General features: G+C 39.0%; 1 protein-coding gene across 1 annotated transcript in view; it reads left to right on the top strand.

Annotated features, from left to right (window-relative positions):
- The first annotated feature begins 442 nt into the window (after nucleotides 1-442).
- ARHGEF12 (Rho guanine nucleotide exchange factor (GEF) 12) overlaps nucleotides 443-13,922 on the top strand; it is a 153,513-nt gene continuing 140,033 nt past the window's right edge. The window contains exon 1 of the mRNA XM_011927050.1: nucleotides 443-811. Within this exon, the coding sequence (XP_011782440.1) occupies nucleotides 780-811 (32 nt within the window). The 5' untranslated portion in view covers nucleotides 443-779. The remainder of the gene's footprint in view (nucleotides 812-13,922) is intronic.

The following is a 13,922-nucleotide window of genomic DNA, read 5'->3' on the forward strand; positions in this document are numbered from 1 at the left end:
CGGACCAGGGCTTCCAGGCCGGGCCGGACGGGCATCTCCCGCCCCTCGCGGGGAGCGTCGGGGAGGAGCCGCCGCCTCTGGCGACTGCGGAAGAGTCCGGGCCTCAAAGGGATGGGGAGCAGCCCGCGGCGCTGAGAGACACGGGTCCCTGTCACCTCGGGCCGCGGGACCCCTCCCCCGGCGCCCGCGGCTCGTCCCAGCACCGGGAGCCTGGTGGGGGCGGCGAGCAGAGGAGGAGCCCCGGGCCCGGGACATGGAACCGCGCGAGCCCGGCGCGGGACGGCCGGAGACGCGGCCAACGCTGCGGCCAGGAGCAGCCGGCAGCCCCAGATAGAGAGCCGGGAGGGAGGGCCCCGGCCCTTGCCGCGGCGGGGAGTTCGAGGCCCCGAGACTCCAGAGGAGGAGCCGACACCCGTCCCTGAGCTGATCCCGCCCCAGCCCCGGCGGGAGTCCCGGGTCCCCTTCCTACGCGCGCGGACTTCTCTCTCTGAGGAAGTTTCTCCTTGTGCCTTCTGGAGGATTTCTCGCTAGCTCGACTCAGTCCGGACTGACTCGCTCCCTGGCTTTCTCAGTTTGTTTTGGGAGATAACTTGTTTTCCTCCAACCCGCATCCGTTGACCCCTTCCAATCGGATGGTCTAGATGACTGAATGGAGTTTTGAGTTGGACTTCTGTGTCCCTGACGGAGTTGGGCCTGATCCCAGAGCACTGGGGGTGGGGAGGAGGTGTTACTGTAAAATGCAAGTTGGATAAAAGGAGGACCTCTCGCCAAGGGCCCCAATGAGTGGCACACAGTCTACTATCACCGACAGGTTGGTATGAATTCCTCCTTCGCTCGGCCTCCCGGAATCGGGTCCGACCTAGCAGGGGAGTCGGTGATTGCAGATTGCCTTTGGCCAGCGAAGTTGACAGGCAGAGGAAAGAGGGTTGTTTCGGAGCAGTGCAGTTAGCCTGGGGTTGCTGCCGAGTTATCCAGTTGATTGGCTTTTGGAAATGTAATTTTTCCGGAGAGAAATTTCCCTCCCGATTCTCAGAGAAGGGGGAGGCAAAACCATTATTGTGGTTTTTCGCCTGTAGTGTGCATTAGGATTGTGTACTCGTTTGGAAATCAGAGGAGAAGGTCATTTTGGGTGAAGGTCGGTGCCTGAAGTCGGCTTGGTATTCGTGTATTATTTCTCAGCTTTACCCCTGTCCTGCAGTAGGTTCTCAAGACAATTACATTTTAGGAATTTCTACCTGTGAACTTAATGTTGAGCCTACTGCATGGTGACCTGGGAACTTGATCTCTTTGAGATGTTGACCTGCACAGTGTTTAATTATTATCTAATAACTTTCCAGAATGTTGACATTACCAGTAAATCACAGGTTCTTGCTGGAAGCAATGTCCAGGAGCTGAAGAAATGAGGGTAAATCATGGGGTTTGCTTTTAATTCTTGTGTTTAAATATTTCATCTTCCAGAAACACTTGGCGTTTAAGAGATATAAACCGTAAGCATAGTATAAGCGCGCAGCTGAATTTGTTGAATTCTGTGTCTGTCCTTTATAGCACTAACCAGTGTTGCATGGTGGTTTATGGCGAATGGAGCTAGACCATGTGTGGTTGAAGTACAGTTTGCTTATCCTAAGTTACTTTTGTTTATAGGGCAAGGGATAAAAAGCATATTGATTCCTTGACCACATTTCATTTCTCAATTTCATTGTGACACTGCATGCCAGTCCGAAATGTCAGCTTGCTTTATTTTTAAGTTAATCTTCAAATCATTATATCATGAAAAAATAGATCAAGTAACTGAATTAGAGGGTCAGAGCTCTTTGATGAAAAGTGCAACAATAGTGCTTCTGCACAAAGTAGTCTAATTTCCTAATAAGAGTTTTACCCAATTGTAAGACTCATTTGTTGATTTTAAAAGGGCCAAATTCCATTATCATACCATAACAGCTACTCCAGAAACAGAACTTCCTCTTCCTGTTGATGCTTTCCAGCATCACATGAATGTTCACTTAAAAGAGTCCGTTAAATATTTAAAGTATTTATATTTACTCTTTGTGTATTTTTCAAAGTGGGTTTTCATTTTCAATGAAATAATTTTTAACTTTTCCAAGAATACACTTTAAGTATTGACAATGCTTATCTTGCTTTCTTCTGGTTATCCCCATTTTTTCCCTTTCAGGGTGTTTCACTTCTGAGAAGTCACTTTTACGGGTGTGGGGATAATTGTTTTCCTGGTTCATTCAATTATGGCTCTTTCTGTTGAGCCTGTAAACAAAAGTCTTAGTAGGAACTAATGTAATGTTGGTTTTCATTGCGATGCTGAGGTGTTTAATTTATAGAAACAGAACGAACTCATTCCACACACAAGTGAGTTAAAAGCCCTCAAGTAACGATTTTTCTTCAGCATTGCTTCTCAAAGATTTTCTTTGTCTTCTCGTTATCTTGGAAATAGAATCTTGGGACTTCTATCTTCTTTATAACTTAGTTGGCATATAAACATTCAATAAAGATGAAATTGTTGAAAGCCTGTTTTTTTTTTTTCTTGCCAGGCACTATGCTAGGCACAAGAGATTACAAAATGAATATTGTAAGATTAATCTGCAATTGGTTTGGGCATTAATGTTTTTTGAACAGATTCAGGTGCTGCTGCCTAATTCTACATTTTTTTTTTGTTTTTAAAGAGAAAAATCTTGGAAAGCCAATTAATAAGCACTACTGAGACCTGTTTCGTAGGAATTTTTTTTACTAGGGTCTTTTTTTATTAAGAATTATTCTTATTTGACCTCATTTAAATATATTTCGTAAATATAAAGCATCTGTTTGCTGTTAAGATAGTAGTTGTTCCTAATTCGAATATATGTTGTGGTGAAATCTGGAGGTACTGGTTTAGTAGTAGTTCTCTGCCAAGGTGTCTTAACAAAGTTATGAGTATATAATAGTTTCTAGCTTTGTCTCAGCCGTACCTCATCCTTTTTTTTTGCAGTGTCTGACTCTTACTGTAGGTATATTTTGCTGATTCTAGAGCTATTGGAAAATTAACAGCGCCAGTGTAGCTTTTTAGATAGAGATCCTTTCAAGTTTGAAGTGCTGTATGTGGTATGGCTTTGTTTCGTAGAGTGCAGAACCACCAGGCCAGCTGTGTGAGTTAGAGTTCTTTCACTGTGGTGCTTCTGACTACAGAGTCTGTCTGTCCTCAGTTGAAATCAGACTAGCTGGTTTTGGGCGTTGTTCTGTTTTGCAGTTTGTGGCAGGCGACACATGGCTGAACAAGATAAGGGTTTTATTCTTGTGTTAGGGACGTGCTGGGGCTGGGATGGAATTCAGCTATGTTTAGGCTCTGATTGGTCACTTTGGATACTTAGAACTCTGTTACATCCTGTTATTATTTTGCAGTTAAATCAACACATTTTGCTTGCTCTCTTCTCTTTCCCTTCATCTTTTACTCCCCATTCCGCACCCGTTTTCTTAAAACCTAAAACTCGAACTTTTTAAAAAACTTTGAACTCAAACTATGTTCATGGTAGCTGTTACTTCTATGTAGTATATCCAAACAGCTTTTAAAAAAATTCTAAGCAATTTATGAGCCCTGGAGTCTGTAGTTTTCATCATTTAGAATGAGCACTTGACAAGTGTAGAAATGTCTGATTGCTGCTTTTTAGTCTGCATTGATTGCTGCATTCAGTCTTAAAATATATCCCAATTGTTTCCAGTCCTCCTACATGTCTTTCTTGTATCCCTGATAATTTAGGGGTCCTATAGCAATTGGAGTTTCTTCTGAGAGGTAGAGAGGAGAGAATGCCCTTTCAGTAGACTCAGTAAATGATTTCAGGCCAGTGTCTATAACATTGAATTTTCAGGGACAGTAAGGTTCTTCCTTGAAATAAATGGACTTTGTTTAGGCTAGGGCTTATGAATTTTGTAGTTTTTGATTTATAGATAAAGACAGGTTTTTGATTTAATTTTTTGTTTGTTTGTTTTTTTTTTTTTGAGACGGAGTCTCGCTCTGTCGCCCAGGCTGGAGTGCAGTGGCCAGATCTCAGCTCACTGCAAGCTCCGCCTCCCGGGTTTACGCCATTCTCCTGCCTCAGCCTCCCGAGTAGCTGGGACTACAGGCGCCCACCACCTCGCCCGGCTAGTTTTTTGTATTTTTTAGTAGAGACGGGGTTTCACCGTGTTAGCCAGGATGGTCTTGCTCTGCTGACCTCGTGATCCGCCCGTCTTGGCCTCCCAAAGTGCTGGGATTACAGACTTGAGCCACCGCGCCCGGCCCGATTTAATTTTTTTAAAGCACTGAATTCAGCTTTAAGCTGTTTAACTTAAGCAAATTTTTTAAGTGAGTGTGGAAACCTGTGACTTTATATGCCTGTACCCAGTAATTAGCATTTTCATTAATGATACTTTTTTCTGTCAAAATTGCTATGACAGAGCGAGACTCCGTCTCAAAAAAAAAAAAAAAAAAGAGTTACTCATGTTTATATGTTATTTTCAATGTTGCACGAGTCATCTGTCTGCAAGGTGAAATTATTTGTAACCTTTTCTTGTAAAGTCAGCCAGTCGATAAGTACAAAATTGAAATGGGGGCTAAAGATCACAGTGTTTTGTATTCAGTTTTATCTTTGCCTTTTTAGTTCAGTATAAAATCTTGAGTCATAAAAGTATGCAATAGTACATTCACTTGCACAGTTTTACATGAGTCAACATGCAGATTCTAAAGTAACTTTTTTTGAAAGTACAGTGTTGTAATCTTCCTGATTAATGGTACATTTATATGACGCTCATATTCAGTGAGGTGACAAGAGAAGCTTTATTTGAAATCATTACAAAAATATGTTAACCTTGGAATGCCACTTAACACATTGGTGGTTTCCAGTTGTTAACATGTATATATCATTGAGTTAACATGTAGGGTTTTTTTTTTTTTTTTTTTTAAGTCTTGCTCTGTCACCCAAGGTGGAGTGCAATGGCGCAATCTCTCCTCACTGCAACCTCCGCCTCCCAGGTTCAAGCAATTCTCCTGCCTCAGCCTCCCGAGTAGCTGGGATTACAGGCGCCCACCACCACGTCCGGCTAATTTTTGTATTTTTGGTAGAGACAGGGTTTCACCACGTTGGCCGGGCTGGTCTTGAACTCCTGACCTTAGGTGATCCACCTGCCTTGGCCTCCCAAAGTGCTGGGACTATAGGCTTGAGCCATCGAGCCCAGCGGTTTTTTTGTTGTTGCTGTTGTTTTTTAACTAAGTTTGAGTTTTTAGTTTAAGAAATGAAATTTGGGGTGAACATTCATGGAATCTGTAAATGGTGAATTTTATACATTTTTCTGTGGAGCATTGCGATTCCAGGGAAAACAGTTGGAAAATATTTCATTATACATATGTGGTTGCCTCTTCTAAATGTCATCCAGAGGTGGGAGTGAATTGCTTCCCAAACTGATATGGGTCACAGAATCAGCAAGATAACATACTGGTTCCCAGGGAATTGAAGGGACTCTTTTGTATCATGGTTGTCTGAGATTATTAGAAATGTTTCTTACATAATTTCTTGTTTCCTAGAAATTGACCATGACACATTTTCAAGAATAGTAGCTTAACTTCCTGTGGTCTCTTCTGTGAAAACTTGGTTTTGATGATGTTCTTGAGCTTTATTTGAAGACATGCTCCTTTCCCTTATAATAATTACAGGTTTTCAAAATAGTGCCATGTGAATTAAAATTTTTAAATCAACAAAATTACATTTTTGCCGCCTTTTGAGTAAAATATGATCATGTATGTAATGATATCCTGTGGTAGTATAATTCTTTAACATTTACGATATTTTCAGTTCAGTACAGGGCAGATCATGTTTCTGTCATTTACACTTTAAGCTAACTCATACAGTTTAAGTCAAGATTATGCAACTAGAAAGGACAGACCCAAGATTTTAGCCTTGATTTTCTGGCTCTCAGGTCCCCCAAGGTGTTTTTTTTCTTTCATTTTAAATTATTGTCTTTCTTTGTACTGTATTTTTCTGTGCTTTTTTCCTTTAGTAACTCTCCAGCTTGATGAAATCAGTTGAATTTTTCTCTTACAGCATACTTTCTAGTACCTTACCTATTCTAATTTTAAATATCTCTTGAGGATAAAGCTTTTGTCACTTCCTCAGGAGACTGAAGCACAATCTGATAGATCTTGCTGTCAGGAAGTTTTTCCTGATCTTTAGGTCTAACTTTTCTTTTCAGTTGTCCTGTTACTTGTATGTACTTGCTGTACCAGGCTAAATAATGCTCTCCTCCCATTTTATGTTTGTATGGTATGATTCTAAATGTTTCAGACGGTTATTCATTATGCTTTCCGGTCCCCTTCCCTTACTCTTTGCTTAGCCAAGCTGTATACTTTCTGTTGATCCATTGTCTAAAAATCAACTTGTTTCTCTTAATATTTTATTAGCCTTTTTCTCAGTTTCTCTCTAGTGCAAAAATATGGGTAAAGAGATTCTCAAGGTCATGTTGATTCAATTTTATTTTAGATAATCTTTAGAATGGATACGAGATATGTCACAGTCAAATGAAACAAATTTATACAAGCAGCATGATTACCCAAATCAACTAATTAAGCAATTACTCATGTTCTAAAAGGCTTTTTACAAAGCGATTCTTTCACATATGAGTACCCTCAGTGTAACAAATGTTATGAATTCTATGACAAAAGGGTAGGGTATAGAAATAATGTTAGCCACTTTTGATTGAAAATCATCTTGTTGCAATATGATGAAATACATCAGGAAGTTTCTTATTTTTTCTAGTGGTTTTCCAGTCCATTATCTTAAATTGTAGGTCGAAACATTCCTCATTGTTTGGTTTATTTTTACCTTATTGTTTTGTCTCCTCTTATTTTCACGTATTAGTGACATAGCAATGCCTAGCAGTATTTTTTTCAGTAAAATGGATATTGTGAAAATTGAAATATTTTACTTTCTTGCTGTTGTATTTACAAGAATTGTTAATGACAAGACACAGTAATAGAAAAAGTGCATCTTTAGATTATTGTAAAATCTATAAGACTGTAGACCTTTTAAATATTTTATTAGCATATTTTCTTTGATACTAATTTAGTTTCAAATTATTGAAATAGATGTCCTTGTTTTGTATTTTGCTAATATTAATATTTTGTATTTTGGTAATATTAAAATTTGCAAACATGCCAAATTTAGAGCATTTTACTTTTTCAACTTACAATATCTGGAATCATCAAGATGGTCATATAGGAAAGACCGCTGTAAGGCAGTTTCTAACTCCAGTAGAAGCCTATGAAGCTAGTGCCTGGACAGAGGCTGTGTCTAAATTACCTGAGCATATATTGTTGACTTTTAGTAAAAGAAAAAATACACTAACTTTACCTCTGGAATTAGCATGCACCAATGCAGTTCAGATTCATACCAAAACAGGATCTTCTACTAATTCAAATGCTGAGTCCTGGTTTTTGAGATCACAGTCACATGACAGGCCTGGGCGGCTTCTCAGTGTCTAGAGACAAGCAAATCGACTGGCCAATGAAAAGTAGGTTCCCTGTCTTGGACTGCAAGTAACAATTCATGCAGAAACTGGAACTATATAAGAAAGGCTGGTTTTAGTTAATGCTTTCAATTAGCTGCTTGTCACACTGCTTTTTCTTTTGGTGTTATATAACACATTAGAGTCATTTAAAGGTATGCGCTGATACTACAGTTTTTGTCAAATATTACATATAAATGTTGATTTTACATTCATATACTCAAAAGATCAAAGAGGACTTTGTAGAGCTTTTGTGGATTCAAAAAAATGTAGATTATTTTGTTGTAGAAAAACTGGCCAGGTGCAGTGGCTCACGCCTGTAAATCCCAGCACTTTGGGAGGCCGAGGCAGGCAGATCACTTGAGGTCAGGAGTTCAAGACCAGCCTGGCCAGCATGGTGAAACCCTGTCTTTTTTAAAAATACAAAAGTGAGCCGGACCAGGTGGCACATGCCTGTAATCCCAGCTACTCGGGAGGCTGAGACAGGAGAATCACTTGAACCCGGGAGGTGGAGGTTGCAGTTAGCCAAGATTGCGTCACTACATTCCTACCTGGATGACAGAGCAAGACTCCATCTCAAAACAAAACAAAACAAACAAAAAACAACAAACTGGAGACTTCATCAGCCTCTGAAGGACTGATACCTGAAATTGATCTTGTAATGCCGAAAGTGGCTATATGTTGTCCAGAAGAGTAACAGATACCCCAAATACACTTAATACACAAGAAATCTTGTGAAGGTGCTTAGACATATCCTTCCATAGATTTTAGACGTGTTATCTGCCTATGTTCCAGACACAAGCCGGTATGTTGTGGTTTGCCCAGTACAGTCTCTGTGGTTTACTCAGAGGAAGTGGTTCTTGTGGGTGAAGGTCTGATCTTTTCAGAGATTGTTGGTGGCACATGCACTGTCAGCCTATTTCCTGTTTTATTGGCTATTTAGCAAGACCTTCTCAGGGCAAATGCTGCTGAAGAGGTATTTAAATATTTTATATTGGCAGGATAGATGGTTATAATGATGTATTATTAGATCACTACCTCTCAGCTGATACGGGAGTTACATTAATGTTTGTGAAGTGCTTTGAGATCCTGGGATGAAAAGTGTAGACATGTTCTTAGTCATTTGCAGGTTACTGCTATGTTCAGATATTGCTCTCTTGAAGTTAAAACATGTTCATGTAGTGAAGTGTTATTCTATCAAACTTGATTTCTGTAACCATTCAAGTGTTGTTTTATCACAAGAGTCATGATTAGAATTTTTCCCCTTCTTTCAATGCTCCTTTATAATTTTACCCTATAAGAGTTTCCTTAATAGATTCCTTGCTGTAGTACTGGATAAGGCATATTTACCAAACTTGACACCTAGCAAGCTTGTCCAACCTGCCTTATTTTGCTGTTGTTCTTCTGTTTTGTTTTGTTTTAGGCTTTCAGCAGCCTGAAGCCATGGTTTCTCGTTTCTGTCTCTAGTGATAAAATGGAAAAGAGGGATGAGGAAGGGGCTTTACTGGCCCAACCAGAAACAGAAGCTAAGAACCCATGACTGTATTCTCTCTCTTGGACAACCCCGACTAGAGCAAACTTCTTTGCCAGTTTAACTGGCATACTAAAATAATGAAATTGTGAGAATTTCCTTTGAGATTAGTAACTGTACCATCCATATACAAAACACTATATTGCTTTGCTGAAACCTGAAATTGAGCAAACTGATAGAAATGCATATGACATACTCCTATATATATACACACACACACACATACACACAGTATTTAGCCTTGGACATTAAAAAAATTAACAATGAATGGGGGCAGGGAGAGGCTTTATCTAAAGCTAAATTGTTAGCTAATACTTGAGTTCTTCAAGGGTATAAAAATAGTTCTTTGTTTTTAAGTAATTATCGGTAGGGTTATTATATTTTTATTTTTCAATACTGAAAAGCAGAAGGAAGAAAAATAAACGGCCCAAATGATCCAACTACCCAGATGCTGCTGCTCAGGTTAAGCACATACACACACACACATACACGTACACAAAATTCAAATCATATATAATGGTATAAAAAAAGTATTCCTACACACCTGTTAGTTTTCATACCCTCTCCTCATAGGTAACAGTAGTTAAATTTTTTTGGTTTATCTTCTGAAACATTTAAAAAATATACCAGCCTATAATTTTATTTTTTGCACCTACTCCATAATAAGTGTATCTGTCAGCCTTTGCTAGGTTATGCTGCTATAGCAACACATGAAATTTCAGTGGCTTGCAATACTGCTTTTCTTCTTGCTTTTGTTACACCTTGTCGTCCGTGGATTGACTGCAGCATTGCTTCACGTTTCTTAGTTTGGAACCCTGGCTCAAGGAGCATCCCCTGTCTGGGCTGTGCCATTATTGTGGATGAGGGAGAGAGCAAAAAAACAGATGCAGACATACAATGGCTCTTAAAGCTTTCACTCAGTCATGGTGTATATCACATCAGCTCACATGTCCGTGGCCAAAGCAAGTCATATGGTCAGAGCTCACTGTCAGTGGGGTAGGGATGTATATAGTCCTTCCACAGGTGGCATTGCAAGTTGCATGATAACAGATGAGGCTGTATAATCCTTAAGGAACTTAAGGAAAGTGGAAGTTAAATAATTTGGAAGAATAATATAGTCTACATCAACAAGTTCAGTAAATGCTTGTTAATGAAGTCCTTGAAAGTTTTTTTTTTTTTAAGTGGGAAATTCAAACATAAACAAAAGTACAGAGAATGGTGTCATTAACCTCCATGTTGCGTTCATTACTTAACTGTTAACAATGTATGGACAATCTTAGTTTATCTGTTTTCTTTCCCCCCTTCTCACTGGATTATTTTGAAGCAGTTTTTGGATACTATAATTTCACTTACAAGTATTTCACTAAGTAACAAGTATTTCACTAAGTAACAAGTATTTCACTAAGTATTTTTAAGAGATAAAGTCTGAAAGTGTGACTTCTTATAGTAAATTATTACTGTCTGATAGTTTGAGGTAATAGTACTATAGACTGACAGGTATCAAGCAGCAGAGCACGTTAATAGAGTGTATCTAGAATTTGACAGCCCAACCTTGTTTTGATTTCATTTTGAGTATTTCTGGAGGAGACTTACAACAGAATGTCACCTACTTTTCCAGCCTCTCCTTTTCTCTCTCTCTCTCTCTCTCTCTCTGTCTGTCTCTGTGTGTGTGTGTGTGTAGCAGAAGCAGGTAATTAACCTCTGGAAAAAATAACATTGCAACAGATTTGATTTGCAGAGGTTTCATTTCTCACTGAGCCTCTGTTGGAATGATGCCAATTGAAAGGAATCCCAGCTCTTAATGGCTCCAAGTCTTCTGGGAGCTCTCGGTGATGTTATTTTCTTTGGAGAAGAACATCAGAATCATTTATAAAAATCCTGTGTTCACCCATGCCATTTGCTCTGCGGAGAAAGGATCTATCATATCTTTAAGATGATCTCTAAGATGATATAAAAGTAAAGAAATTCATCTATCTAATTTTAGTGTAGAAATCATTAATACCACTTTCAGCTGCTCACGTTAGTTTGTCTTGAGGGCCTGAAAGCCTCCATTTTGATTCAAGATGTCGTAGATTTTATTAACATTCAGTGTAACCAGTAAGTTTGTCATTTCCATGGTTGTAGGGAATATGAGGCATTCTGTTATGGATCTAGGATTACAGTTTCACAGGACATTCTTTTTCAGGGGGTTGTTAGGTAATAAACAGTGGGACACAAAATAAACAGATATACTCTCTTCAGTTTGTAGATTTTCAGGTGACAATGAGGTGGCAGAAGAGGATTTGTGCAGCTTAGGAATTAAATTATTGTATATAACATGATGGAAATATTTTGATACAGTACCACTATCAAATTAATTTTATTTTCTTAACTACTTTCATTGTGTACAGAGACACTTATATTACAGTAGTCTTTATAGATATCCAAATAGCTTTAGATTTTTCTAGTTACATTATATTGCTAGTCTCATTTCAGAGTCCATGTAGGAACTACAGTAGAAAAGTAGCTATCATTGGCTTGTAAATAAAATTACTTAATTTTGAGTTTTTCTTGGGAAGGAAAAACCAGTTTTTCAGAATCAGTGGAGTTGATTCTGGCTTTGGTTACTTGGGACAGTATAGTCTGTTTAAAATATAAATAAATAAAAATTTGCCCATGAAGAATAACTTTGACTTGCCATGATTCATATTGTTTTTCTGTTGTTGTATCACAATTGAGAACATTAGTTCTAGAGGTAATAGTTTGTCAGTACGGGTTGAGTAGCTCTAATCCAAAAATACCAAATCAGAAATGCTTCAAAATCTGAAACTTTTTGGGTGCCATGTGCCACAAGTGGAAAATTCTATATATATGTACATAATACAAACTTTGTTTCATGCACGAAATTATTTACAGTAGTGTATAAAAATTACCTTCAGGTGGGGGCCAGGCATGGTGGTTCAAGACTGTAATCCCAGCACTTTGGGAGGCCGAAGCGGGCGGATCACCTGAGGTCAGGAGTTCGAGATCAGCCTAAACAACCCGTCTCTACTGAAAATACAAAATTAGCTGGGCATGGTGGTGCATGCCTGTAATCCCAGCTACTCAGGAGGCTGAGGCAGGAGAATCACTTGAACCAGGGAGGTGGAGGTTCAAGTGAGCCAAGATCATGCCACTGTACTGTAGCCTGGGAAACAAGAGTGAAACTCCATCTCAAAAAAAAAAAAACAAAACAATAAAAAACAAAAAAAAACCTTCAGGCTGTGCATATAGAGTGTACATGAAACAATGAGTTCTGTGTTTAGACTTGGGTCCTATTCCCAAGATACCTTACTATGTATATGCAAATGTTCCAAAATACAAAAAAATTCAAGATGAAACGCTTCTGGCCCCAAGCGTTTTGGGTAAGGGATACCCAACCTGTACCTTTGTTAGGATAATATACTTGTACCTTGGTTGCATTTTAGTTGCAATTGTTAGTTGCACAATTTGGGGGAAAGTTTGAGGTCTGTATAGTAGTTACTGTATTTACCAAGAAGCCCTGCATGATTAGAATTCTTGAGACAGTTATAAAGGTGAATTGGGTGTGTTGCCTGGATGTGAACAGTAAAAAAGGAGAAGCTTCTCACCATGCAATTATAGCTTAAAAGGATACAAGGTACAACTCTGTTTCCAAATATAGAAAGTAAGTCAAATACTATATGGATATGTAATAGTAATTATATTGATTTTGACTCCCTGGCCAACTTTTTTTTGAAGCTATCATTTTTGTCAGAGATAAAAAGTAGCTTTTAAAGGAAAAGATATCTTAGCCCTTAATTGTATGTGTGTGTGTGTGTGTGTGTGTGTGTGTGTGTATTTATTTATATATTTTAGCCCTTGTAAGAGAGGAGCAGTGGAAGGGAACTGAAGGATGATATAGAGAAAAGAGCCTGGGTTTTGGTGTGTTAGATTTGTTCTGTTACTAGCTGGGACCTTGGGCAAATTTACCTCTCATTAGCAGTTTAATTTTCTCATACATAAAAATGGGAATAATACCTACTTTGCAGAACTGTCGTAAAGATTAAATGATGAGAGTGTGTGTAATTACTTAGCACATAGAGAGGTCAGGAAGTTATAGTAGCTGTTGTCATGTAAACCTCAGGAATTAGCTAGGTTTTCCTAGAACTTTTGTCTGTGCTTGTAAAATCATTTTGAATCCTTTTGTATTTTTAGCAGCTGTGGCTAAGATAGTTTTTTTCCCTTGCTGTGATAATAATTCCTTATCTTTTATATTTCAGACTATTTTTATAATTAAATGCATTTGCGAGTGAGGAATAGATTTAAAAGTTATTTCAATTCAGACTGTGGAACATCTCTTCACAAAATGGGTTAGATAGTTTAGATTGGCAGTATACTTTTAAATCTGCCTTCGATCACTCAGAATTTGTCGAGTTCTGTATTTATTAACATTAGTTCATTTATTTATTCAGTAAATACTGAATGCCTGTTCTGTGTAGGTCATTGTCTTGGCTGTTATTTTGAGCTCTTGCTGCCTGCTGAATTATATCTTAAAATGAAGAAATTTACCTGATAGAGTGATATTTATTCATCTGTGCTGAAGATTAAAGTGAGAAGTATGTGGCCGGGTGCAGTGGCTGACGCCTGTAATGACAGCACTTTGGGAGGCCGAGGCGGGTGGATCACGAGGTCAGGAGATCAAGACCACAGTGAAACCCTGTCTCTACTAAAAATACAAAAAATTAGCTGGGCGTGGTGGCGTGTGCCTCTAGTCCCAGCTACTCGGGGGACTGAGGCAGGAGAATGGCGTCAACCCGGGAGGCAGACCTTGCGGTGAGCTGAGATCGCGCCACTGCACTCCAGCCTGGGCGAAAAAGTGAGACTCTTGTCTCAAAAA

Source organism: Colobus angolensis, unplaced genomic scaffold (genome assembly GCF_000951035.1).
Source record: "Colobus angolensis palliatus isolate OR3802 unplaced genomic scaffold, Cang.pa_1.0 Scaffold7, whole genome shotgun sequence".
Taxonomy (NCBI): Eukaryota; Metazoa; Chordata; class Mammalia; order Primates; family Cercopithecidae; genus Colobus; species Colobus angolensis.